This window comes from Aristolochia californica, unplaced genomic scaffold (assembly GCF_029961685.1).
Source record: "Aristolochia californica isolate CCGP_79_NKW_82.1479 unplaced genomic scaffold, dmAriCali1.0.hap1 SCAF_4, whole genome shotgun sequence".
Taxonomy (NCBI): Eukaryota; Viridiplantae; Streptophyta; class Magnoliopsida; order Piperales; family Aristolochiaceae; genus Aristolochia; species Aristolochia californica.
In genome coordinates this window covers 6,688,565-6,714,531 of record NW_027182103.1, presented here as the reverse complement: position 1 = coordinate 6,714,531, position 25,967 = coordinate 6,688,565, and the positions used below count along the sequence as shown (strand labels likewise).

General features: G+C 36.0%; 1 protein-coding gene across 1 annotated transcript in view; it reads right to left on the bottom strand.

Moving 5' to 3' along the window:
• The window catches only part of LOC137961985 (splicing factor U2af large subunit B-like), a 28,880-nt gene extending 8,354 nt beyond the window's left edge, over positions 1-20,526 (bottom strand). The window contains exons 1-5 of the mRNA XM_068808660.1: positions 20,438-20,526; positions 18,686-20,085; positions 18,452-18,589; positions 10,749-10,820; positions 9,575-9,616 (exon numbers count right to left, since the gene is read on the bottom strand). Of these exons, the coding sequence (XP_068664761.1) occupies positions 9,575-9,616; positions 10,749-10,820; positions 18,452-18,589; positions 18,686-20,065 (1,632 nt within the window). The 5' untranslated portion in view covers positions 20,066-20,085; positions 20,438-20,526. The remainder of the gene's footprint in view (positions 1-9,574; positions 9,617-10,748; positions 10,821-18,451; positions 18,590-18,685; positions 20,086-20,437) is intronic.
• Positions 20,527-25,967: the final 5,441 nt, after the last annotated feature.

Sequence of the window (25,967 nt, the reverse complement as noted above, 5' to 3'; positions counted from 1 at the left end):
CATTTGAGAAGACCTCTATCTTCATGTGATTATGAGGCTTAAAGAACATTCCCTTTCTAGGTGCCCTTTTCAGATATCTCAAAATCTGTTAGACAACTTCTAAGTGAACTTTGAAAGGGCCCTCCATAAACTGACTAACAATGCTCACAGCAAATGATTTGTCAGGATGAATGACAATAGTATATATGAGTTTTCCAACCAGTATACTATACATTGTTTTATCGCAGAGTTCATCATGAAGGTCATGCCCAACCCCCATAGGAGTCTCCAAAGGCTTAGCACCCAATAGTTCATACTCGTGTAGCATGTTTGTGACATATTTCCTCCAAGTCATTCAATATGCCTTGCTTCCAGCTACTTCAATACCTAGAAAATATCTTTGGGACCCCAGTTCTTTAATCTGAAATTGCTATGCCAGATGGGCTTTTACCTTCTCAATGTCTTGTAAATCACTGCCAGGGAGAATGATGTTGTCTACATATTCAAGTATTACCACAATAATGGACAACCTCCTCATAACAGGTAGTGAATGATCACATGATAAATCCAATCGGCGTAACCACTTGACTAAACTTCTCAAACCATGCTCAAGGCTTTGTTTGAGACCGTATATGGCTTTCTTTAGTCGGCATAGTTTGCATTCTCCCCCTGAGCAACATACCCAGGAGGTTACTCCATATAAACTTCTTCAACTATGTCACCATACAGAAAGGCATTTTTAATATTAAGTTGTTACAACGGCCATCCCTGGTTAACTGCAACGGACATCAAGATCCAGATCGGACGACATGCAAACCGAAAAAAGGTCTCAAATACATCAATCCTATATGTCTGAGTATAGCCCTTGGCTACCAAGCGAGCCTTGTATCCTTCAACAAACCTGACCGGTTTATACTTCACAGTGTATACCCATCTATAGCCCGCAACTGCTAGGTGCCCCTATCCAGTAGTACCTCCATCTCAATATGCATAGCTTTCTTCCACTGAGGGGAGGAAAGAGCATCCTGCACAGACAAAGGAGTAGTACAGAAAGACAAGAACAAGGCAAACCGTTTCTACCAGTCAAAAAGAGAATCAAATGATACAAAGTAAGACAAAGGATAATAGGTACCTTTTTCTAACACCTTTCCAAAGAGCAATGGGCAAATGTAGGTCGCTTACCTCAGGATCAGTAGACAAGGGGGTTTTTGGTCAAATGGGAGAGAGGAAACCGTTTCATCTTTAGTATCTTTATGTTTGTGATATACCTATAGTTCTCTGCAATAGCATCAAGAAGTGGACTAGGAATATCATCCAAAAGAATTGGGTCAACAACCTCAAGCATAAAAACTTGTGGAGACACATCAATGGAAGATGAAAAAAAGAAAGGAGTATCCTCAAAAATGTCATGTCAACAGAAACAAATGTTTTCTTAGTAGATGGATAGTAGCATTTATATCCTTTTTTGTGTGCATGAGTAGCCAAAAATGACACACTTGACTGCCCAAGTTGACAACTTGTCTCTGGAGGAACCAAATACATATGCAAAACAAACGCATCTAAATACCCGAAGAAACAAGCAGTTAGGGCAACTTTGCTCCAATATGGTCTAGGTACATTCATATGGAGAAGTATAATACGAGCCACCTCTAACAGATGAAGGTTCTTATGTTCCACAATATCATTTTGTTCTGGCATAAAAACACATGAAGATTGGCATATAATACCATGATCTTTAGAGAATAAGTCAAACTTTTGATTCATAAATTTAAGACCATTATCAACGAGAAGTACACGAATAGAAGTATTGAACTGATATTTTATTTCACTATAAAAAAAGTTTGAACATATCACATACTTCAAATTTCTCCCGTAGGAGATACACCAAATATATCGACTGAGATCATCGATAAAAGACAAAAAATACTTATATTTAGAAATATTAAGCATTGGATAAGGCCCCCAAACATAAGAATGAATAATATCAAACGAGTGACTGCTTTGGGATTGACTTGTAGGAAATGATGTTTTGTGATGTTTGCCCACTTGACACGAGTCACACTGGAAGGATAGACTTGAACGAAATGCAGGAAATAGTTGAATCAACTTTGAAGGAGAGAGGTGACCTAACTGTAGATGCCACTGTAGAAGAGAAACTATAGCGTGTAATGCTCGTGGAGGATTTTGAGAATTGCTCTCTACATAGTATAGTCCGCCTCTCTTATGCACAAAACCAATTATCCTCCTCGTCATAAGATCTTGAAAAACACAGTATGAAGGATAAAAGGTCATCGAGCAATTCATAGATTTCGTGAGTTAACTTATAGACAACAAGTTGTGGGGGACATTAGGAACAAACAGGATAGACTCTGGTGACATAAAAGTAGATGGAATTAATGTACCCATTCCTCGTACTGGAGAAATAGATCCATCGGCCAAGGTGACTTGTTTAATAGAAGTTAACTTTTTCAAATAAAAAAACAAGGTGGATGAAGAAAACTCTGAAATTTTATTCATATAGAACTTATCGAAAACAAGGACTTCATATAGCAAGGTATTGCTAATTCTAGGAAATCAGGAATACAAATCTAATTTACAACTAATACAAATCTGACTCTAATCTCTAAAAATCAGGAAACTATTATCTACTAATTTACAGCTAATCTCCTATAATTTGAAATACAAATATGTCCCTACAATTACTGCTATTCACAGAAATCAAGGAATTTCAATAAATTCCGAATTTCCAACATTCCCCTTCAAGCTGGGGAGTAGATATTTTTCATCCCTAGCTTGCTCACAATCCTCTGAAATGCTGAACTCGTCAATCCTTTAGTTAAGATGTCTACTAATTAGCTCTTTGCAGAAATGTAGGGAGTAAAAATAATTCTGCTTTCAAGTTCCTCCTTTATGAAATGTCTGTCAACTTCCACATGTTTAGTTATGCTATGCTGAACTGGATCATAAGCTATGTTGATTGCATACTTATTGTCACAATAAAGCTTCATTGGGGTCTCCCATTTAATCTTCAAGTCTTCTAGGATAATCTTGAGCCATAACAACTCACAATACCTTGTGCCATCGATTGAAACTCTGCCTCTGCACTAGATCTAGCTACAACCGGTTTTTTCCTACTCCTCCAGGTTACCACCACCAAGAAAGGTACAATAACCAAACGTTGATCTTATGTCAGTAACAGAGTCGGCATAATCAGCATTTGTGTATACTTCTAGTTCCATAATTGTGCTTTTTCTGAAGAAAATCCCTTTTCCTGGGTTGCCTTTCAAATATTGTAAGATCTGGTATACTGGATGGAGATAGACATCCTTACGGTTTTGCATGAACTGACTTACCACACTCACTGCGTATGCAATGTCAAGTCATGTGTGTGACAAATAGATTAGCCTCCCAACAAGTCGTTGGTACATGCCTTTGTCAATTGGTTCTTCTTCCATAGACTCTTCCGGTCTATGATTTGGTTCAATAGGCGTGTATGATGGTCTACTACCGAATTTACCTATTTCTTCTAGCAGATCAAGAACGTATTTTTGCTATGAAATAAAGATTCATTCCTTGGACCGAACTACTTCTATTCCTAAGAAGTACTTTAATTTTCCAAGACCCTTTATTTCGATTTCTTTTGCTAAATACTTCTAAAGAGCTTCCTTTTCATCTAGAACATTCTCAGTTACTATAATATCACCCACATAAACTATCAATGTTGTGACACCCCCTGAAGCAGAATGCTTGATAAACAATGTATGATCACCCTAGCTCTGTTTATACTTCATATTGAATATTGCTTTAGTAAATCTTCCAAACCAAGCCTGAGGAGATTATTTGAGCCCATACAAGGTCTTTTTCAATTTGCACACTATGTTTTTACCCAGATTTATGCCAAAGCCAGGTGAAACTTCCATATAGATTTCCTCCTCAAGATCTCTAAGTAAAAAGGAATTTTTCACATCGAACTGTTGTAAAGTCCAATCATAGTTTGATGCTAGAGATAACAACACCCTTACTGTGTTCATCTTCTCCATTGGTGCAAACATCTCCAGATAATCTACCCCATAGGTCTGTGTATATCCCTTGGCTACTAGTCTCACTTTATACATCTCAATTGATCCATTCGACTTATACTTCACTATGAAGACCCATTTACACCCCACCGGTCTTTTTCCAGTTCGTAATTCCACTAGTTCCCATGTTTTATTCTTCTCCAAGGCCTCCATGTCTACTCTCATTGCATGCTTCCATTCCTCTTTGCCAAGTGCCTCAGATAAGGTTTGTGGAATGACTACAATGTTTAGATGAGTTGAAAGCTTTTGTGTGAGGTTGATAATTTTCCAAATGATACAAAATATGATAAAGGATGTTGAGTGCACTTTCTACCACCCTTTCTTGTGGGTATGGGTACATCCAAATCAAGAACAGTAGGTGATAGCTCAGTAGAAGGATTTACCCCATTCCCAAGAGACGATTCAATTTCTTGAACTTGCACAGGATTGGTCATGGGCTTTATCCTTCTTGAGTAGACCTGTTGTGGCTTTGTGAGTGTAGGGTTTATTGGCCTTGATGGTTCTTTAGAAAGATTAGGAGATGATTCAATAGGCTCAGCTTCAAAAATGTGCTCAGAAGTGAGCTTAGTTTTAGAAGTGGGTTCAGTATGCATGAGAGATGTTTTGACTAACATAGAAGGTTCTCTTAAAAAAAAATATTTATCTTCCATAGATGATGTCTCCCCCTAAAGATAAGGGCTAGAAAAATATCTTTCTTGTTCAGCAAATGTCACATTGACAGAAACATAAGTTTTACAAGTGGTAGGATTGTAACACTTGTATCCTTTTTGAGTAGATGAATATCTTATGAAGACACACTTGATAGCTCTAGGATCTAGCTTGCTCCAGCCATGAGAGTGAGTAGGAACAAATGAGACACATCCAGAAACTTTAGGAGTTAATTTAGTTGACACATTGAAATCTGGAAAATATCAAGAAAACACCTCCATTGAACTTCTAAAATCAAAGACCCGAGATGGGATATGATTTATTAGGAGAGCAGCAGTGAGAACTTCACCTCAAAAAGGTTTTTGGAACATCCTTTTGGAAAAAAAAGAGCACGATCATTGGCTAAAAGATGACCATTTTTCTTTCGGCAACCCCTTTTTGTTGGGGTGTGTCAACACATGAAGATTCATGAATAATTTCCTTTTTATGAAAGAATGAAGACAAATTTTGATTAAAGTAGTCTCTAGCATTATCTGTCTTCAACCTCTTAATTCTAACATTAAATTGAGTTTTGACCATTGTATGAAAAATAGGAAAAATGTTGCTCACTTCAGATTTTTGTTTTAACAAATAAATCCAAGAAACCGGAGTGACGAGAAAACGTCACACTACAGTTTAAATCTTTTGTAAGTTGACGAATAAACACAAGATTTGTAGATAACTTATGTACATGTAGCACGTTTTTAAGGATCACGTATGGACTTAGAACAATGTCTCACTGGCCTGCAACAATGGCTAGACATCCATCGGCAATGGCTAGTTTGTTGTTGCTAGGGCAGGGATGATATGTTAGAAATTTGTGTGAAGAATGAGTCATATGATCGGTTGCCCTGGAGTCAATAACCCATGATTTTGAAAAATCTGAACCAGAGGCACTTAAAGCATATAAGGAACAAAGATTACCCGAATTTGCCAAGGAACAGGTACTAGACTTCTCTAATGAATCCAGGAGTGATCTCAACCTATCAATGTCTTCTTTGTTGAATTCATTCTGCTCTCCACTACTTGAATATACAACATCATGTAATTGTCTTCCCTAGATCAAGTCATATTCACCTGGCTTCGTTGTGTACCACTTCTAGATCCTCTATTCATTGAGAACTTTTTCGTTTTCCATGAAGCTTCCAGCATTGCTCCTTGGTATGACAAGGCTTTTTGTAGTAGGTACACTATAGGTTATCCTTGTTTGAGGGTCGAGATTCCATTCTCTCAACTTTTGAGGAGGCCAATGTTTTTTCAATATTGAACTTTGGACTCTCATCATTGATTTTTCTAGTTATCATTGTTGATCCTTCAACCGGTTGAGAGTAAAGCATAACTTCTCTTCGACTTTCTTCAGCATTGATAATGGAGATGGTCTTATTCAATGAAGGTAAATCTTTTTTTTTCAATATTTGAATTCTCACCTGATCAAACTCGACATTTAAACCAGTGAGATCATAAATTCGATCATTTTCAATGAAAATCTTTAATGCAGCTACAGCATCACTGCACTTCATCTCAATACACCGATAATGGTCCATCTCTTGCCATAGATTCTTCAAGTGATTGGCATACTCCGTGACTGAGCGGTCTCCTTGTTTAGTTTTAATCTAAAAGACTCGAGCAACATCCCTTACCTTAGAATAAGTCTGTTGTGCAGTTTCCCATATTTTTGTTCAAAGATTTTAGTTTTAATCTCAAAGACTCGAGCAACATCCCTTACCTTAGAATAAGTCTGTTGTGCAGTTTCCCATATTTTTTTAGACACTGGTAGAAACATAAACGTATCACTGATTTCTGGCAGCATGGAATTCCATGGCCAAGACATGACCATGGAGTCTTCTTCATCCCAAGCATCAAATCTGGGATCTCCCTTCTTGGGCCCAGTACCAAGGAGATGGTTCAATTTTCCGTTCCCTTTCAAAATGGTCCTAACCACTTGAGACCACTTCATATAATTTATCATTCAATCTGAAGGCAGATTGAATATTCTGTAATTATCTTGTTGCTTGATTGAGTGTCCCCTCTTCGGATTGGGCACTAGTGAGGGATTGAGCAGTAGGAGTATTCTCGGTTGTGAAAGACATGTTGAAATCCTTTCGAAATAGGATTTAAAGAGAAAAGAATGGTGATGAAGACCAATGGTGAAAAACGTTGGATGAGGGGTTATGAAGCCCAAAGTTTTGGTGACGGCTGAACAGCAAATGTGCAACAACAAAAAAAAAACTCTGTTTTTTAACTAAAAATAAGGTAGAAACAGGGCACAATGAAACAGCGGTATGATTTTTGCAATGAAAGCCTGTATGACGAGGTTTCTGATCCCATAAAAGAGTCTAAAGCTCTGATACCATGAAGAAAACTCTGAAATTTTATTCATATTGAACTGATAAAATACAAGGACTTAATACAGTAAGGTATTGCTATTCTAGGAAATCAGGAAATTAGGAATACAAATCTAATTTACAGCTAATACAAATCTGACTCTAATCTCTAGAAATTAGGAAACTATTATCTACTAATTTATAGTTAATCTCCTATAATTAGAAATACAAATTTGTCACTACAATTCCTGTTCCAACAATGGACATACGTGGCATGTGAGTTGACGCTCCCGAGTCAATGACCCAAGTGGAAGATGGACGCACATGAAAGGCAGACATAAATGTGGCAATAGGAGTGGAAGATTGAGTAATAGAGGATGAGGCAGCATTCTATTGTGTCATGCATTAAAGTAATTGTTGCATTTCATCAAAGGCGCATGTTACAACTTGTACAGGAGGCTCAGTGGATGATGCAGTACTCTCATGAACAAGAGAGTTGGCCCATACAGGTTTACCAAACTTCTCCCAACACTTTTCAAAGAAGTGGTTTGTACGGCCACAGAGAATACATTTTCTTCATGGCTTAGTGTCACCTCTACCTTTCCCCTTCCTTGATTATCTTTGCCCTTTCCTCTAGTGTTTCCAAATCTGCCCTTAGGTAGTTCTAAGGAGCCCGTAGAGTTCAGTGTTGATGTCGGAATGCTGGTCACTTCTGTATTTCCCAGTGCTACAATAGCCTTCTTTGCACGTAGTACTCGACTATAGGCTGTGGATAATGATTGAACATTCTCAGAGGCCAATAATTGAGCTCTAATAGAGTCAAATTCGGGGCTAATTCATCCAGAAATTTAGCAATGTGCGCCTGTCTATTTTGTTTTCTTATTTCCCATTCATTCGAAGTAATGGGATGGAAAACACTAATCTCTTGCAGTATACCAACCAATTCACTATAGTATGTAGTGAAAGACCTCTGAACTCTTTTGAGGCTAAACATCTTAGCATACAGCTCAAAAACATGTGACAAATTACTTTCTTGTGTATAACAGATTCTAAGAAATCCAACATTTCTGAGCTGTACCGCAGTTCATAACCTGATTTCTTAAATCAGGATCCAGGCTATTAAGTATCCAGGTCATAACCTGACTATCTTCAACTTCTCAGTCTTCATTCAGTGGAATAGGAGGGTCATTCCTAATGAAATTTGCCTTTTTTTTACCTTTCAAATATAAAGTGACTGATATTGATCAGCTCAAGTAATTTTGGTCATTCAGTGTCTCAGTAGTTGTCATAATAGTAACCCTTCCTTCTGAGCTTGCAGACCTCCTTGAAGGAGTAAAAACCTCACCTAAATCAGCCATTATAGTTCCTAAACAGGCACAAAATAGCATACAAAGTTAATATGCATAGGTGTTGTGGGTCCCACCTTGCAAGAAAGAAATTGGGTTTCACAAACTGGAAGAACCAATCTACCCTAACATGCAATTCTTTGTTTCTGGTAGGTAATAAAATCCACAAATTTCACAATTTCCAGGGCTGACATCCAATCCAATGATGATGCAGGCAGTCCAACACGGTAATAGGCTGCTCGGCAAGAAAAATATGAAATTCAAGTAAAGAACTCTCCTTTAAGGCATAATTCCAGGTTTAAGCACTTAAGTGTACACAACTCATGCAAAAATCCAGAAGATTAGGGTTGACGCAGGCAGTCTAGAAGATGACACAAGCAAAGGACCCATTGTTGGGTTTGTAAAGTCCAAAAAAGTGACTTTAATTACTCAGTGATCAGTCATAAGGCAATAAGTAGTTCAGAACTACTCAATAGACAGTAGGAGCCATCAACCCTAGGTTGTGGTAGGATAAGAAGGTAAAAGTTCAGATTTTTACCAACCAATCAAGGCAGATTCTGAAAAATTCTCTTTCATGAAATCGTAGGCTTTGAGTGAGATATCTAGAAAGGACTTGAAGACTTCAACCAAGATCTATTGCTCTGATACCATGTAAAAGAGTGAACTTTAGGGTTTTGGAGAAGTGGAGAGAGAGAGGGAGAGAAAAGAGAAAAAAATCAGAGTTCTGGAATGACTCTGCGTAGGGGTCGAGCTCGACCCCCAATGCTTTATTAGAGTTCTGAAAAACAATTACAAGAATGCCTTTAGTCACCTAAAAACACTTAAACCCTTTTATCTCCTTACATACTTATTCAAATTACACGAAAATTGAACTAGAGATAAAATTAAACATATAGAATAGGATAGTGTAGCTGCTGGACTTTATAGGAAATATTTGCACTTCAATAGATTTTCTAACACTGAAGTTACTACAAACAACTTCATCTTTCCTTTTACAGTGTGCAACATTTACTTTTATCATTATCATCCTCCTCTCTAGCTTCCACCTACATTAGGATTGGCATATAAATCCTTTTCCTATATTTTTATCTATCATATACTAGGTTCATTTTCCATGCTTTTTTATTTTCTGCGCCAACATGTATATAGTGAACATTACCATGACAGAGGAAATACACTTTGAAATCCCGCCAATGAAGATCTGCAAGAAAAGAAAATTGAGAAACAGACTTTATAAATATCAATGATGGCGCTAAAAAAAATAATGAAATGAAAGATGATTATGAAATCCAACATGCAAAAGCAAGTTTTAGATGCGTTGACATAGCATCCAACCTCCTAGCACTGGAGGTGGAAGACACTGCAGCTCTTGGCTTGCCACTGTGGCACTTCCGAAAGCTGAACTATACAAGATAATGAAGTAAAATTCTGATTAGGCAGGATCTAGGCAACAGGGGGATACTGATCTATTTCACCCTGCAATGCCCAAGGTAGCCTTTACATCTAGAGCAAATAATGCTACAAGTAATTTGTCAGGTAAATAGTCATAGGAAAGCTTCTATTGGTGTGGCAAACTTGTTTTGGACCCAAACAAAACTTTATGGAAACTATTACTAAAATTCATTTGAAATATGTTTATTTATCCATATAAGATAATAGATTATATATGTTTCCCCAAAATAAGAGGTTAACATGAAAATTTTGAAGCATTCTGATTAAGGTAGGTGTTTAAGCAAATAAAATCAATTATAGCTAATCAATTATTTAATTTTATTTATAATTATTTTCAATAAGTTTTATGCTTAATTAGTACTTTATTTTTTTTATACTATCTACAGCAACGCATCTTATTTGTTTCTTGTTCATTTCCTACAACTTCTAAATGGTTTCGTAGTTGTATCCTCAACCATTTTATTTTTTATTTTTTATTTTAAAAAGATGTATTTATATTAATTGTATCCTCAACCATTCACACAAGTTTGTCAAACATTCCCAGTCAGTTCATAAATTTGTTATCTTAATAGTTGTTTTTGCCACATTTACCATTCCCCCCTTCCCATTTACTTTCATGTTTCCATTTCCTGTTCCTATTGCTATACTCAGGTCAATTTCAATAATGAAAAACTACCTATAGTCAGGCAACTTTTAGTAAATCATATTATATAGATCAGAGAGCTCCCTGATCCTCCATATATGTACAGAAAATGCATCTTATGTAACAATAATTTTTATCTTTTCTTTTCTCGAAACACAGACAGAAACCTCTATGAATCATGTAAAAACAATCTTTAAAAGGAATCTAATGATTAGTAGCTGTTGCTTCCTGTGAGTACCTTGTGTGGTGAATCTTTTACTATGTCTAATACTGTAGGAGCTGCTACAACTGATCCTTCTGGGTCCCCAGCCTGCACATAAACATCAAGCAACTGAAAGCTTATGCAACCACAACATTGTTCATTTACAAAGAGGAAAGTCATAAGAAAATTATTCAACAACAATAACCAAGAATCTACACAACAAAAGCATGATTAATGAAACCAGAGAAAATCAGAAAACAACAGCAACAATAAAACATTTGGATGAAACTCATAGCAGTGTGTTTTTTACTTCTCAGAACAAAACTCGGGGCAGCAGTTCTCAACCATCCAATCTTCACAGCCGTCAGAATCATTTTTTTTTTTCATTAATGCAGAAAATGCATTTTTTAGGTCCTTGGACACCAAGAAACTAGTAACTAGAGAAAGAGAAAGTGAAGAAACTTGGAAGCAGGAATAATACAGGCATGGTCTCCAGCATAATCACAATGACAGTGTAACAAAATAAGCTAAAGAAGCATGCATACAGAAGCAAGTATCAAAAGGCAAGACATACATGCTATTTTTGCGATTCAACTCAAAAACCCCTGTCAAAATTGAAGATTGAAGAGTAGAGGAAAGGAAAGAAGGAAGAGAGAATTGAGAAAATGGAGAAAAGCTCTGAATGGAGCTTCTTTTTAAATTACAAAAATGCCCTCACTTAATCAATCAAGCCTTATCTCCTTATATCTCCCATCCTATACATCCTAAGTGTATGAAACTTGAAGTAATGAAATGACCAAAATACCCCTGACTTGTTTTCCAACACCCCAAATTTACAATTTAGGTGTCTAACCAAATCAACTGAAGAAAGGGCCATGATATATGTGGGCTATCAGATGTTTGATATGCCAACATCTATGCTAAATTCCTGTTGAGATCCAATGACAATGAGACCTAAAACTGGTTTGAAGCTGATGGGATTGGCAATCAGTATGCTAGGCTTAAGAAATTAAAGTCTCATTAACACCCCCAATGTAATCAAATATTCAATTAAACCCAAAAAAAAAAAAAAAAAACTTCATCTCCACAAAGACAGATATCAGCTTCTTTCATGATTCTGTTTCAGAGATAGAACAGTTTGATGAGATAGTTGATATATAATAAAGTCAATTCTGTTTTTAGCAAAAGTTGTCAACTGTGCTCGTTATATAGACAGCAAACAAAAGAATTTGGAAGAAACCTAAAGTTAACTTTCTCAGGTTTGCTCACAAAAGAAAAAACTCCTCGAGTCTAGGGACATATTCACACTGTCTAATTTTAAGTATACTGGCTAACACCAACTTTTCCATTCAAGTTAGAAAACAAGTTCAGAATGACTCGTCACACAATATCAACATTCATAAATTAATCTTAATCTGGTTTGAGCCTCAACAAGAAACAATACTTATCACTGATTCTTATCATTCTCTAAGTTGGGCCAACATGGAACTTGATGACATATTAATGGTTTTAGTGTTTACATTAGTCAACCATGCCAACATTGTAAAAATCCACGTAAGAACATTTTAACAGTTATATCACCAGAAAAAAAAATAAAAGGAAATGGAAAATTAGACTATGTCAGAAGCACTGATGTGGTGCATATTTTTACTCATTCCCAAAAAGAATTACACGCAGCAGATTCAGTTTCAAGTTCTGAACTAGAACAGATAGTTAAAAAGATATAAGAAATATATCATAGACCTCACTAGAGAGTTTATTTACTAAGCTGCTGTAAGTAACACAACTTGTAATTATTTTAGTAAATGGAATTTTTGGTCAAAAAAGGAGTAAAAAAATAACCTGATTAAATTTGAAGGTCTAGAAATGAACTTGTGATTCATAGATGCAAAAAAGGTTTAATCTAGAGTAGTATTTTTGCCATCTGAATCATATGAAGAGATAATACTTAGTTTATTGGAACAAAAAAGAAAAAAGAGCAGTTCTATATGTTTCATATCTTGCTTGTTGGATAATAACTTGGCACAAGTCTTCATTAAAAAAAAAAAAAAAAAAAAACTTGGCACAGGTCACTTCAAGAATCAAATAAACTTTGAAAGACTTGTACACACACATGTAAACAAGGCACTAACTTTCAAATAATTTGAATATTATTTTTTCATTACCCAATTCTAAACACCTTATTTCTGTAGTACAATTCTATGGAGGTTTTCTAGATTCGATTCCAGAGGGAAGGAGGCCTATTCTTTGATCACATGGGTTATAAATCATCAAAAGAGTATGTGTGCACAAAGTTCCACAAAAACATGTTTTTACATTACGTTGTATAAACAACTAAGGAACAATGTTTATTGTTATACAAGCCTTTTCTTAAGTTAAATAACCAAGCAGGATTTCAGGAACCATACGGACACCTAGAAACTACTTAATGTGAATGATTATCACTGTCATGTCAGGAGCACACCTGATACGACCTGTAGGTTTGCCATTAAATAAAAGCATAGGACCACTTAATGGTCAATTCATCAATGTCAAGAATCAAACCGCAACTTATAATTCTGAAATAGATGGTACTATGATGACATCAAGCTTGCCACTATTCCAGTAGGAAGTCTTCCCTTTAAATGCCCTCTCGCTTTTGCACCATCCTGAATGTGAATTATGACATACCCAACACAAATACCCTATTTAAGAAAGATTCCAGTACCATGGTCAGACAGGATATTATACCTCAGCAAACCAAAAAGCTAGTGAAACTAAAAAAACAGTGGCTGTGGGAAAATCCAATTAGCAATGTTGGGAAACCTATAAATGGAACATAAAAAAAAGAAAAAAGATTAAAATGGAATATAAATCACCACCCGAACTCAAAAGAACAACTCTATTATCTTCAAACGTGCATTCACCCAAGGTGAAAAAAAAAGTGTTTACTGAACAAAAACAACCATTGGTTAGACAAACACATGACATATTTCTATTTGATCTATGGAGCATCTCATAATAATGATAGATAGATATTAAAGTAAAGGGCATTTATGATGCTTCAAATTTTTTCCCACTTACATTTCAAAAAAAAATAAAAAATCCCGCACTAAAAGATTCTGATATCATTGAAACATGCAGAAATATTTCAGGAGTCAACAATGTCTCTGAAGTACCAAATAATAAACTAAAATCCTATAGTGCATATGTATGTAACAACATAACATAGACATGCATGTCTAACATTTGAATATCAACCACCAGACATAGAGTCCGTAGAAGAAATTGGGTAAATCACTAGAAACATACAAGTGGAGATCATCAAATAATGCAGAATATAACTTCAAAGAAAACCATCAAATTGCAGATAATATAAAAAGGAAAGCTAAAAATTAAAGCATATATAGGGTTAAAAAAGTGGTGACTGTGGGGCATATTAGGGCTGGGATTTGGAAAATCTGAGCCACCTCAACCAAACACAGTTGGACATGCAACCACATCCTCACCCTGTCCCACCGCCACACCACATCCCTGCAAGCCCCAAACAGCTGCACAGCACTCATCTCCAACCAGTAAATATCAACAAGGAAAAAATATAGCAAATGAAAAAAAACAAAAAAAGTAACAGAAGTGACAAGAGGACTGAAGCAATAGATATGAGATGAAGAAGGAAGAGTACGCAGCAGTTTGGAGAAGAAAGACAGAAATTGACAGAAATTGACAGAATTGAAAGAAATTGACAGAACTGAAAGAAATTGACAGAATTGACAGAAATTTGCAGTATCCAGTTAATGAAAAACTCCGCAATCATCTGTCTACATGAAAGGGGAAGATGATCTCTAGGGCAGTAATGTTTCCTCTAAGCCAAGCATGTCTTTCAGGCAATCCCACCTACTACCTCTCATTCCTGCATTGCCCAGCGAAAGTTGTCAAAGATATTGAAAGAATCATAATAAACCACTTGTTCATCTAAAATAGTATCAATGCGTGAGTGTGAGCGAAGAACATCGAGAAGGTAAGAGAAATGTAAGCGAGAAATGTGCGAATAGCGCAAATGAAGGAGAAAAAAGAGCTTTCCCGGGCGCTGATCGAGGTAAGGGGCTCTGCGACGAGCGTGCTCACGTTATCTGGTAAAACAAACACGGAAAACAAAATCAAGGCAAATGTAGGGATCAGGGTGTTTTCGACGCCAGCGACATTGGTAAACTGATAATTGAGCCTTTTTCTACTCAGCGACGAGAAGAGGAAGATGGGGAAATTACCTCTACTCGCAAAACTCTCTCCGACGGCAAAAAGTGTTCTCCGACGCTCTTCATCATCGGCCGACAAAGACTCGGAGATCTCACTGAGACAACTCCGGGAAAAGAATGGAGTTTCAATCCGAATCACAATAAGAAACGGATTGAAACGCGCCTTCATCTCGATCCTAGAGGCAGCATTGAAAGATCTTCTTCAAAGTTTCAACGCCATCACCACCAAAAGCGCCTCCTCCCCTAGTCAAATGGAATTTTGATCCAACTCCATAACCAATTCCGTCTCTGTTTTCCAATACCATGGAGCCAGAGAAAGCAAAATCATCCAAAGCAGGGGAGGTTTGATCATGGCGCGGATCTATATCTTAGAGAAATCAGGTCCTCTTTCAACTGGAGCATGTTTCGAAACTCCCTCTTCTAGAAAAACCTACCTGAATGCCCTCCCCCTCCTTGCCGAAAGTTGGGACAGCTCCCCGTCAGTGCTATTTTCAAACAAACCTTGAATGCCACCTCCCTCCCCCGCGCACCACACCCTCGTTCCTTGAGTATCGTGTTTGCTGACTCGTACCTAGAATACCCCACCATTAGTTTCCAGCTACCCCACTCTCAAACCTTGAGTACCTCAACCTCGGAAAATGATCTTGGAAGCCCCGTCCCTAATCCCCATATGCCTCCCACCCTCCAGAAATGTCCCTACCTCTCATCACCACCAGATAACCACACTTCACCCGATAAAAATCAAACGACCCTCTTCGTGCCTGCCTTCCAAAACCCCCTCTGCAACCACCATGAAGACAACAACTCTGATGGATTCAGCCCTTGCCCAGAGACGATCTATTTCGAACCATGGCGAAATCAACTCCCCTTAGAAAAGCCCACGACTCCGCCAATCCCTCAAAACACCACCATGGCAAAAACTGCGTCTAACCTCACTTCCAGGATTCAAAATTCGGATGAAATGCGCCCCCCCCCCCCCCCCCCCCCCAAGCCATCTCTTCATGATCCAGAGAATACATTGGACTCCGAACCCAATTCTGGAACCACACTCAGCCTGGAACTTCCATCACCTCCCATTCTGGCTACTTACCAAAGAAGAAAATGTTTAGTTGTGGAGCCTAATTAACACCTTACATTGAGTCGGTACTCGGGTCGACCTTCAACACTAAAGAGAAAACAAAAAATAGAGAGCAGAGAAGAAAAATAAAAGAAAAAGACATGAGAGAGTTGCAAGGGAGGAAGAGAGACAGAGGAATGGGAACTATCAAACAGTCGTCATTCCACCCCTCCAAATTCTTATCACAGCGACTCAAATGGTAACAGAAAATTGTGTGACTGCCCTAAGCAAATAAACTCTTTCACATATCATCAAACTAAATTATCCCAAAACTCATGTTTAAACATTAATTCTCAAGAACGGATCATAGAATGGGTTACTTATGGTCAGGTAGAATGAATAAACTAAGAAACAATACCATGATATGACTTTCCTGTATCTAATTATAGGCCATGGAAAAAAATTCAAGCAACTAGTTAAGGAAGAAATTGTCATCATAAACTTACTAGCTTTAGACCTTAAACAAGCTAGTTATTATTTAAAGAAAAGACATAAGACTTTCTAACCAGCTTCCCAAAACAAAGAGCAATCATTTAAAGAAAAGACCTAAGGCTTTCCCCAAATAAAACTACTTCTTTGTAAGACTTTCTATCCCTTTTTCTCCATTGTTCTGCTTCCTTTCATAAACCTTCAATTCTTTTGGATGGCTCTAAGTTTCCTCATAATCTTCCTCATTCTTCAGCTATTGCTTCTACATTAAAGTTATCAATTACATCACACATTATCAAGACTACATTGTAAAAGTTTCCTCCCTCCATACAAGTAGAGTTAGATTTTTCCAAAACAGAAAGGAAAAAATCTAAGATGTATTTGAACAATTTTTTTTTTTTTTTTTGCTCTTTAGCTTTCGTAGACCCATCTAATTCACATGGACCTCCATGGGATTTTCAATTGAGGCTCCATGGATAGAACTCCATTCATGATTGATGAACTTGTGCTGAATTTGGGTAATCATGCCACAGAAATGACCATTTTTCTGATTTGGTAAGAATTTACAACCCCTACATGAGCAGATAACAAGCACAACTGGCCATAGACTTGCAACCTGACAACTTTTGTTAGTTTAGATGTATATGTGCAGCACTTCCAAGTGGAACTTAGGCAACTATGTCTGGGATGATTACCTTGGCAAATGGCTCCTGAATCATGGTATCTGCATACCAATAGCCAACACAATAATGGATAAATTGAGAAGATTCACCTCTAAGAATAAACAGTATCTGTAGTTCTTTCACAGAAAAGAAAAACCAGGACAAAGGACACTCCAAGTTTATCCGCCTTTTCATCTGTTTAATAAAGCAAGAATAAGTTTCAACTACTTGATTTTGTGATACATCTTTTTCATTTTTTTTTATCATTTTTCTTTGTGTAGATAGGGCAATCAGTCTTGAAGTCTTCATTTTGATGAAGAGCTCTTTTATTTATCATGTCCAAAATACCAGTGACTGTGGATTGCAAGCTCAGAAACATCAGCAGTGCAAAGAATCACAGATAAATAAAGACAAGTTTATTGTTACTACAAAACATTGGAATAGCGGCAAGGAGTTTGACAAGATAATCAAGAACCATAGATAAATAAAGCCAAGTTTATTGTTACTTCAAATATTGGAGTACCGCCAAGAAGTTTGACAAGATAATCAAGAGTGACTGATAAATAAAGCCAAGTTTATTGTCACTTCAAACATTGGAGTAGTGGCAAGAAGTTTGACAAGATAATCCCAAATAGTAAAGTAACAAATAGGCTGTTAGAATACAGGAACTTCTTCTTTGGACAAGTACCCTAATAAAAGATGGTACTTTGCCAAGATAGCTACTAGAAATGTATAAGTTTTGTAAGAGATGTACTGTAATATATGTAACAGGGGCTAGCCAATGATAAATGCATGTCTCAACCAACATCATAAGATAAGTTCAAATTAAACCAGCATTATAACAAATATGTTCTTTGACTGGAAGATTCTGACAATAAAAACAATGAAATAACTCTTATAAGAAGTTATAACTGGACCTACTACTAAAGCCTACAGATTAAACTCAAAAAGTCACAAGGAACAACCAGGAACAAGTTCAAACCAGCTCAAAACCAATACACCAACAACGTTTTCATGTTTCTTTATTAAACACTGAAATATACTGAAAATAATTCTACATTAAATTCTAAAACCATCTACGTTAATCAGACAATCATATTCTTGTCTTTATTAAACAGATGAAAATTTTAATTTTTGTTTATATATAAATACATCTTTATCAAAAGAAAAGAAAAAAAATCAGACAATCCATCTGGATAAATCTCAATGCATTGTATACATAAAAGGAATCTAAAGTCATCAGAGAGAAAAAGTAATGGAAAAGAGATAAACAGGGTATACAATAATCAGAAGTCTTACAGCAGCTTCCACAAAGTCCTTTGGGCGCCTAACTTTAAGAATTGAATTAAAAACTGATTTCCCATCAAAAGCTAGAGCAGATGTCGCATCCTCGGGTGTGAGAAATTCTACAACAGCTTGACCTTTTTCTTTGTTTATCTGATTAAACAAATAATACAAGAGAATCAAGTTAAATAACTAAAAAAAAGATGAAAAACATAAGATACATGAAAAAGAAGATCAAAGCCCACTTACTATACAGCTGATACAGGGTTTGGTCCCTTCAACATGATTAACACCTGATGACAGCAAAAAGTCATTTAGGCCTTCCATCAGGGATTTGTCAGAGGCTAACAACGGAACATTTTCTACATACAGCCTCCTCATCGGTCTGGTTGCATGTGTTAATTGAATAGAATCAATTGATACAATCTTATTAACTGAAAATTTGTTCAAAGAAGGCAGCCCTGACTGTGAATGCAGTGTGACAGAACTACAGATGGATAACCCATGTGAATTTAAAGAAACAGCTTGCTCTGATTGCTGAAAACCAGCCTTTGAGGAGCCAGTAGAATTATTTATTGTTCCAGAAGGTGGGAAATCCCATGCTACACTCGTCCTCTCAGGTGAACGATTAGTTGGGGAAGGAGTCTTAACTGCAGCCTCAGATCGCCTTTTCCTAGGGGAATATCCACCAAGCCTACTTGAATGCCCACTGTTTCGTCTATAACTTCCACTAAAAGGACGGTCATTGCTTGCAGTCTTATTCTTGTCTGCATCAAACTGATGCCTTCCTGATCTTATGGAATGGTAGGGCTCACGTTTCTGGGCTCTTGGTGAGATTGATAGAGACTTCTCATCTCTATCTTGAACATGCTCATGACTCCTTGACCTTCTCCTTTTTGACTTCACTTCTTCATAAAATGACCCGGATGACTCTTTTTTCCTGGCTTTTCTTTCTGAATATTCTGCCTGCTGGTGTCTTTTCAAATCATGCTTTTTTAAACTACTCACATCTAGCTCTGCTTTACTTCTGTCACCATTTTCATTCTGATGTTTTCTCTTGCCCAATCTTTTGGAATTATTTTCTCTCTCATTGTATCTATCCTTTGATGCCACATCTTTTGGCTTTCTCTTTTCAAATTTATTTTCAAGATCATTCCTCAAACATTCATCTGTTCTATTCCTGGAATGACTTTGTTTTTCAATCTTTGCTCCTCTGTCTCTACTGCTTGAGTTTTGGTAGGACTTCAACTTTAAATTGGTTGCCAAATCACAACTTGTTTTATCTTTCACCAAGTCATCTTCCTTTCTTGACCTAACTTCTTCTTTGGTTCTCGAAGTACCCTTGAGAGTGTCCTCTTTTACAGGCTTAATGGGAACAGATTCCTTCATAGACGTAGTCCCTCCGTCAGAATCAGGATGACTAAACACATTTAGGGTAGTGTAACTATCAGATAAATTCATCGGCTCTGCATCTTTGGCATCTACAGCTAATTTCTTATTTTGCCTCCTTACCATAATTTCTTCAAAGCTGAAAGGTCTTGTTCGGGCTGATGTTCCTTCATTTGCGTTACCTTGCAACAGCACATTTTTCCTATCGTTGTTATCTTTCAACGAACCAGTTCCGCTCATCTTAGTAGGCCAGATAATTCCTACTCAAGCAAGACAAAAACATTAGAACAAGAATCAACAAGACATACTTGTAAGTTTAAACCGTGGGCATAGGTTTAAAAAAAAACAGTGAGAACTTCATTAAAAGAGGAAGAAGAAACTGAGTCAGTTCAGAGTCCATGCCACTAAACTCAAAATTGACCAGAGACTAGCACACACTCGTCAAAAAGGAACAAATTTATATACAATCTAAAGTTTCGAAGTAAGGTAGCAAAAGAAAAAATGACACACGTATGGAGGCAGCTTCAATCCCATTTTTCAGAAAATCACGAATACTCAAAAAAACAAAAAACATATTCATCATAAAAGAAAATTACTAAGAAACGCTAATACCTCTAGTAATCGTTGAAGGAGAAAGATATAATAAGAGAAAACGACCGTTTCAGCTGGCAGCAGCTGAGCAATGGAGTCGATCAACGCTGCGCGCGGTGAGCAATGAGGAGAAGAAAATGATAATATCATTTACCTGTTTTAAGGTGCGACCGACGAAAATTGGCGGGCCCAAAGACCCGATTAACAAAAGTCGGATTCTGAATAACCTATTTGGGTCCAGTTAATATATCCGAGAGTACATATAGGGTGTGATGCATGGTGTTTGAACTTTGGACTTTGAAGTTTGAACCAACCCATGTGTTGGAAGACATCTCAAAGGGGCATTAAGGTAAAATACCTTCCCACCTCAACGAGATAGCAAACGGTGTAAATTAATGGTCTTTTCGTAAGGATGACACAATGGTATAATTAAAGAAGATGATGTATGTCTGTTTAAGTATTTTCCTTTTGAGAGTTTGTAATCCTAAGGACATTATAGTCATTATAAACTTCTTTCTTTAACTATAAATAGATACTCAAGACAAGGGGTAGATCATTAAGTCTCATCTCTTCTCTCTCAAATTTGTCCTTAGACTTTTCTCTTAAACTCTCTCTCTCTCTCTCTCTCTCTCTTCATCTCCTTAGTCGCCCCTCTCACACATTTATCCTCTCTTCCTTCCTCTCCTTTTCTTCTTCTCTTATTCTTTCTCTCCTCTCTCACCCGCTTAGTGGAGCACCTTATCATGGGATCCTAAATCTAACATAGTATCAGAGTTTTAGGTTTGGGATCCCGAAATTATGATGTTAGTTAATTGAGGTTTTATCAACTCTCTCTATAGAAGTTGAGGTATTGAACAAGGTTCAGTTTTGAATATCTTTTGGCTCACAAAGATAAATTTTTTCTTCTCTTCTTTTCCTTGAAATGAATGTTGTTATATATCTCGGCAAGTTAAAGGTTTATTAACCATACTTTGATAAAAAATAAAAATAAAAAGATAGAGTTATTGCATCTTATATATCAGCTTTAACTTGATTGATAACGATATGTTTAATCTATGTTATCTTCAGTATAAGAAATCAATTTTTAGATTGATACAGCTTGTGGATTTCTAGTTCTTTATTTGTTGAATGAAGCCTTGTTATTCTATTAGTGGTTTCATGGTGTTTTATGATTGAAAGACTATATTTACATACGTTGAAGTTCATTTTTTTTTTAACCCATGAAGGTGCTTACATTGGTGTAAGAGAATTTTGTTTAAAGGATGCATGTTTTTTATTATGCCTAATGCTATAGAATTGCTTTGGGACCTAGCCTTGAGCAAAAGCTAAAAACCCATAGGTTTTATTAGCATTAGTACCTAAATAGATCAATGGCAGAAAAATTATACTTAGGATGTCTCTTGCCTATGGTGTGAGAGATGCACATGTCATTACATAAACCATACTTAGTATAAGAAGAGCGTTTCTAAGAAATGTTTTGTTGGCCCAAGTGGCTTATCAAGATGGGGTGAATTGAGGATTACAACTTAAAAGTTTACTTAAGGTTTGGAAATAGAAAACATGCAAATTTAAAATTAAAGCATTCACACACCACAAAGATAATACAAGATTTTTTATTGAAGTTCTTGTATTGGTATTCACCACCCAAAAACCAATGCTTCGGAATTTCCGTTAATTTAGCTCTATTAGCTGGAATTTACATCAAAGAAATTTTGGCTCTTTTTAAGCCACGTATAGCTCAAATACATGTTTTTACAAACAATCTCCCTCAGAGATTGGCTAGATTCTAACTCTAGCTAGGCTTTTTCTATCTAGATTACAATAGGTTTTAAATTAACCTTTTTCAAAAGAAAATTACAAAATAAAGGATGAAACTTACATTCTTTATCACATAGAGAGAATCGTCTCCTTGAGAAATTGAAGCTTCCAGCTTTGCAGCACAATGAAAATAGTGGAGTTTGTCTAATACAAATGCAATGGAGAGGAAATGAAAAAAGAATATGGGATTTTCCAGAGTGTTAGCTCACTTTTTCTCACAAAAACACCATGGGAGGATTTCAAAGAATTTAGAGTAAAGGCTTCAGAATATGTCAATAATTTCTCATTAACTTCTCAATGGAAGCCAGAGTGTTAGCCAAACTAGTCATTTTTTGCATGTTTGCAAAAATCAAAGTTTACATTAATTGATCAATGTAAAGTAACTGATCGATCAATCGGGGGTAATGGTTATTTTTTTTATCATAATGTGTCTTATTGATCAATGGTATGATCGATCATCCCATTGGGTCAAACATTTTAAGTTGATTGATCAATGGCATGGTATGATTGATCAATCAAAACTCCTTGTCGTAGTGTACTACAAGTATGATTGATTAATAAACTTCCCATGATCAATCATGTTTTATGTCCTTGACTGACAAAGTTTTGTATGATTGATCAGTCTTATAAGTTGATTGACAAATCAACATGAAATTCCCTTGCATGGAAAGTATTAATAGATCAGTCCAAATGGGATAATCCATCATGCTTTGTAGCATGGTTTGGTCATGTTCTAGATGATCGATCAAGCTTTATAATTTTGGCTTGTAAACTTCTGGATGGTCGATCATTGGCAGATGCTAATCTATCATTCCAATGCAAGTTCATCCAATTTACTTTTAAAGCATGGGAATGAATAATCCTAAGTGTTTCTAACATGTTTGAAATATGTATATGATGGTTTTAAAACATGTTTGAATGCATGTTATGTTCTAAAGCTCAAAGTTTGCATTGCACCTCAAATTTGAAGAAGTTAGACAACTCTATTTTACATAGACCGAGTTTTGAAATTTCTCAGTAAATCCTAGAAGTCTAGTCTTCAATCTGTCTTCATCTTCAATTTCTTCAAGATTTATTAACTTTCCATGATGTTTGAGGTTTTGAGAAGCTTGATTCATTATGATGCTTTAGACCTTGAAATGTCTGTCTCTTGAAGGGAAAATATCTAAAATACTAGATTTACAATTGTCAATTTTATTAATTTTTGTTATCATCAAAATCAAGAAGGGAGTCAACATATAGTCAACATGTTTAGCATAGGTGAAGTAGGTCTGCATGCTCATTAGCTTCACATTATAGGTGAAACCTAATGAGTTGGGTGATTCAATGATCCAAGAGATGCCTATGTGAATAATATGGACTCAATAGATGTTGAATTTGCATAATGCAATTCAATGAAAGTCATTCATGCAAATTTGAAGTTCAACATCCACATCTCATGAGTTTTAGAAGATCTTGATATTTGTGGATCTTGTTCAAGCACATTAGTCTCAAGGTCAATGTTAGGAATTAGACGCCCTAATTCCAAACTAACGAGAGCAATAATAATAAACGCGGAAGAAGAGAAAAACAAGCACGAAAAAAGCACAACAAGATTTATACAGGTTTGCCTCAAGGTGAGACTACGTCCTGTCTTCCATAGCTACAGTAATCCACTATGAAGATGAAATACTTTACAAGAGAAGGCGCACACTTACAGGTGTTTCTCTCTAACCTCTCGAGCTGCAACTTGAGATATTCCTCGGATTAAGATGATTAAAACCCTAATAGCGGCGCCCCTCAATTATAAAGAGAAAATTAGGGCAACCATGATACAAGCATAAAATCCAGGTCAATCTGCAACCAGCTCAGCGTAGAACATTAATTAGGCTCCACAACTTAACAGTTAGGAATTTCATAGTGACCAGGACCTAACTTCAAATGTTACCTCTTCCATTCAAGTAATAGTGTCGTGGGGGCTTGAGAGAGACTTGTCCAATGCTTACTCACAACACACAATTAGTTTCAAATGTTTCTTGTCATTTAAACTTGGTGAAAAAGATGATGTTAAGACCATTGTCCTCCTAACATTATTCAAGAAGAATATAGAGACCAAGGAGAAAATCCATCTCTCGAGAATATATAAGGCCCATCTCTTCTCTATTACTCTGGGGAGATAAGCCCACCCTCTCTATAATATTCTTTAGATAAATAAGAGAAAATATTGTTACAAATCTTGTTTCAATTTTTATTAGGATTTTAACTAATGAAACCTTAACTTCAATGTACTTGCAATCTTATTCATAAGCAATAAAATATGAGGGTCATCTTAAAATCCTGATTATCACTTGACCTTTTGAATCATTCTAGATACGTATAGGCCAAACCCTTTAAATTCATTCGAAACTTCTTAATTTTTTTCTAGTGATAAGTAGTGTAATTTCTAAAGAAATAATAGAAAAAACTTATTAGGAATTAATTGTAGAGAGTTGAACTCAAGTTCACATACGTAACATCTTCCATATAGTACTTTCTTACATTACAATATGATGATTATCAACAAATACAAAATAATATTTATAAATAATAAATTAAAATGCATATTAGGAATTAATGAAGAGTAAATATAAATGATTTTCTACTAATTTTTAACTAATTTATTAAAATATATTTGTAAATTTGGTTTTTTAACCCTTTTTTTTCCTTTTGCTCTAATGGAGGAAGGACCCTCCTCCCTTCTCACCCAATGGAAACTATTGATACCAAGAGAGTGGGAGCCCTTCTTAAGTTTGTCCAAAAATAGGATAAGGCTCTTGTGTATAGGTTGAAGGTTTATGCAAAGAGGAGCTCCCCTCTTCTATGCTATGGAGGATCTCACCCATCCATAAAAGGGAAAATTCACACTGGTCAAAAGGAGGAGTTCCCACCTAATATATTTGTTTTTGAGTTTAATTTCCAACTTCCCCAAAGTAAAAATATCTTCCTAAAAACTAATATTATTTTTCAAGGAGAATTTACCATGTAAGCATTTCCTTAAAGGTACTAATGATACCCAAAAAAAATTCTAGCTAAAAATAGATTTTTGTTAAGAAATCCTTAGGACTTGTTAGTACCCCTAGCTTTGTATCCCAAGAAAAGCTAAAATTATTTTTCCTAGTTATAAGTTTCCTAAAAATAGTTAGTTTAAAATCCTATTAGTACCCTAACAAGAAAGTGAATAAATATTTTATAAGACTTTCCTCATAGATATTAGTATAATTTCTATCAAAATAATAAAAAAAATCATGTTTTGTGTATCGATAAATTTACTTGAATTTTGATTTGGGTAACACAAGTTATTGGATCGTCTAAGAAATTTCTATGTGAAAATAAAATTGAAGATGAAAGGAACCAAAAACACAAACCAACTTTATGTGGTTCGGCCCTAGGATAAAACCTTGCTATCTTGTAGGATAAAACCTTCATCTTGTGAAGTGGACTTTCTTTGTACTTGGCAACGTTGATGGTACGATGAAGTGTCATATGGGATGTGGAAAATCTTGATGAGATGGTAATGAGTATAGAGGAGGTCATCCGACTAGCACATCATATATCAATCATGTAAAAAACAAATACAAGCAAATAATGTCATAAAAAACTAGATGAAATTTTTGGTAGATGGTGTATAAAAAATATATTAATATTTTGGAAGACATGAAAAAGTTGGAGTGTCATTGATGTAATTAGTTTATGATTTTTGTCTATTCATCAATCG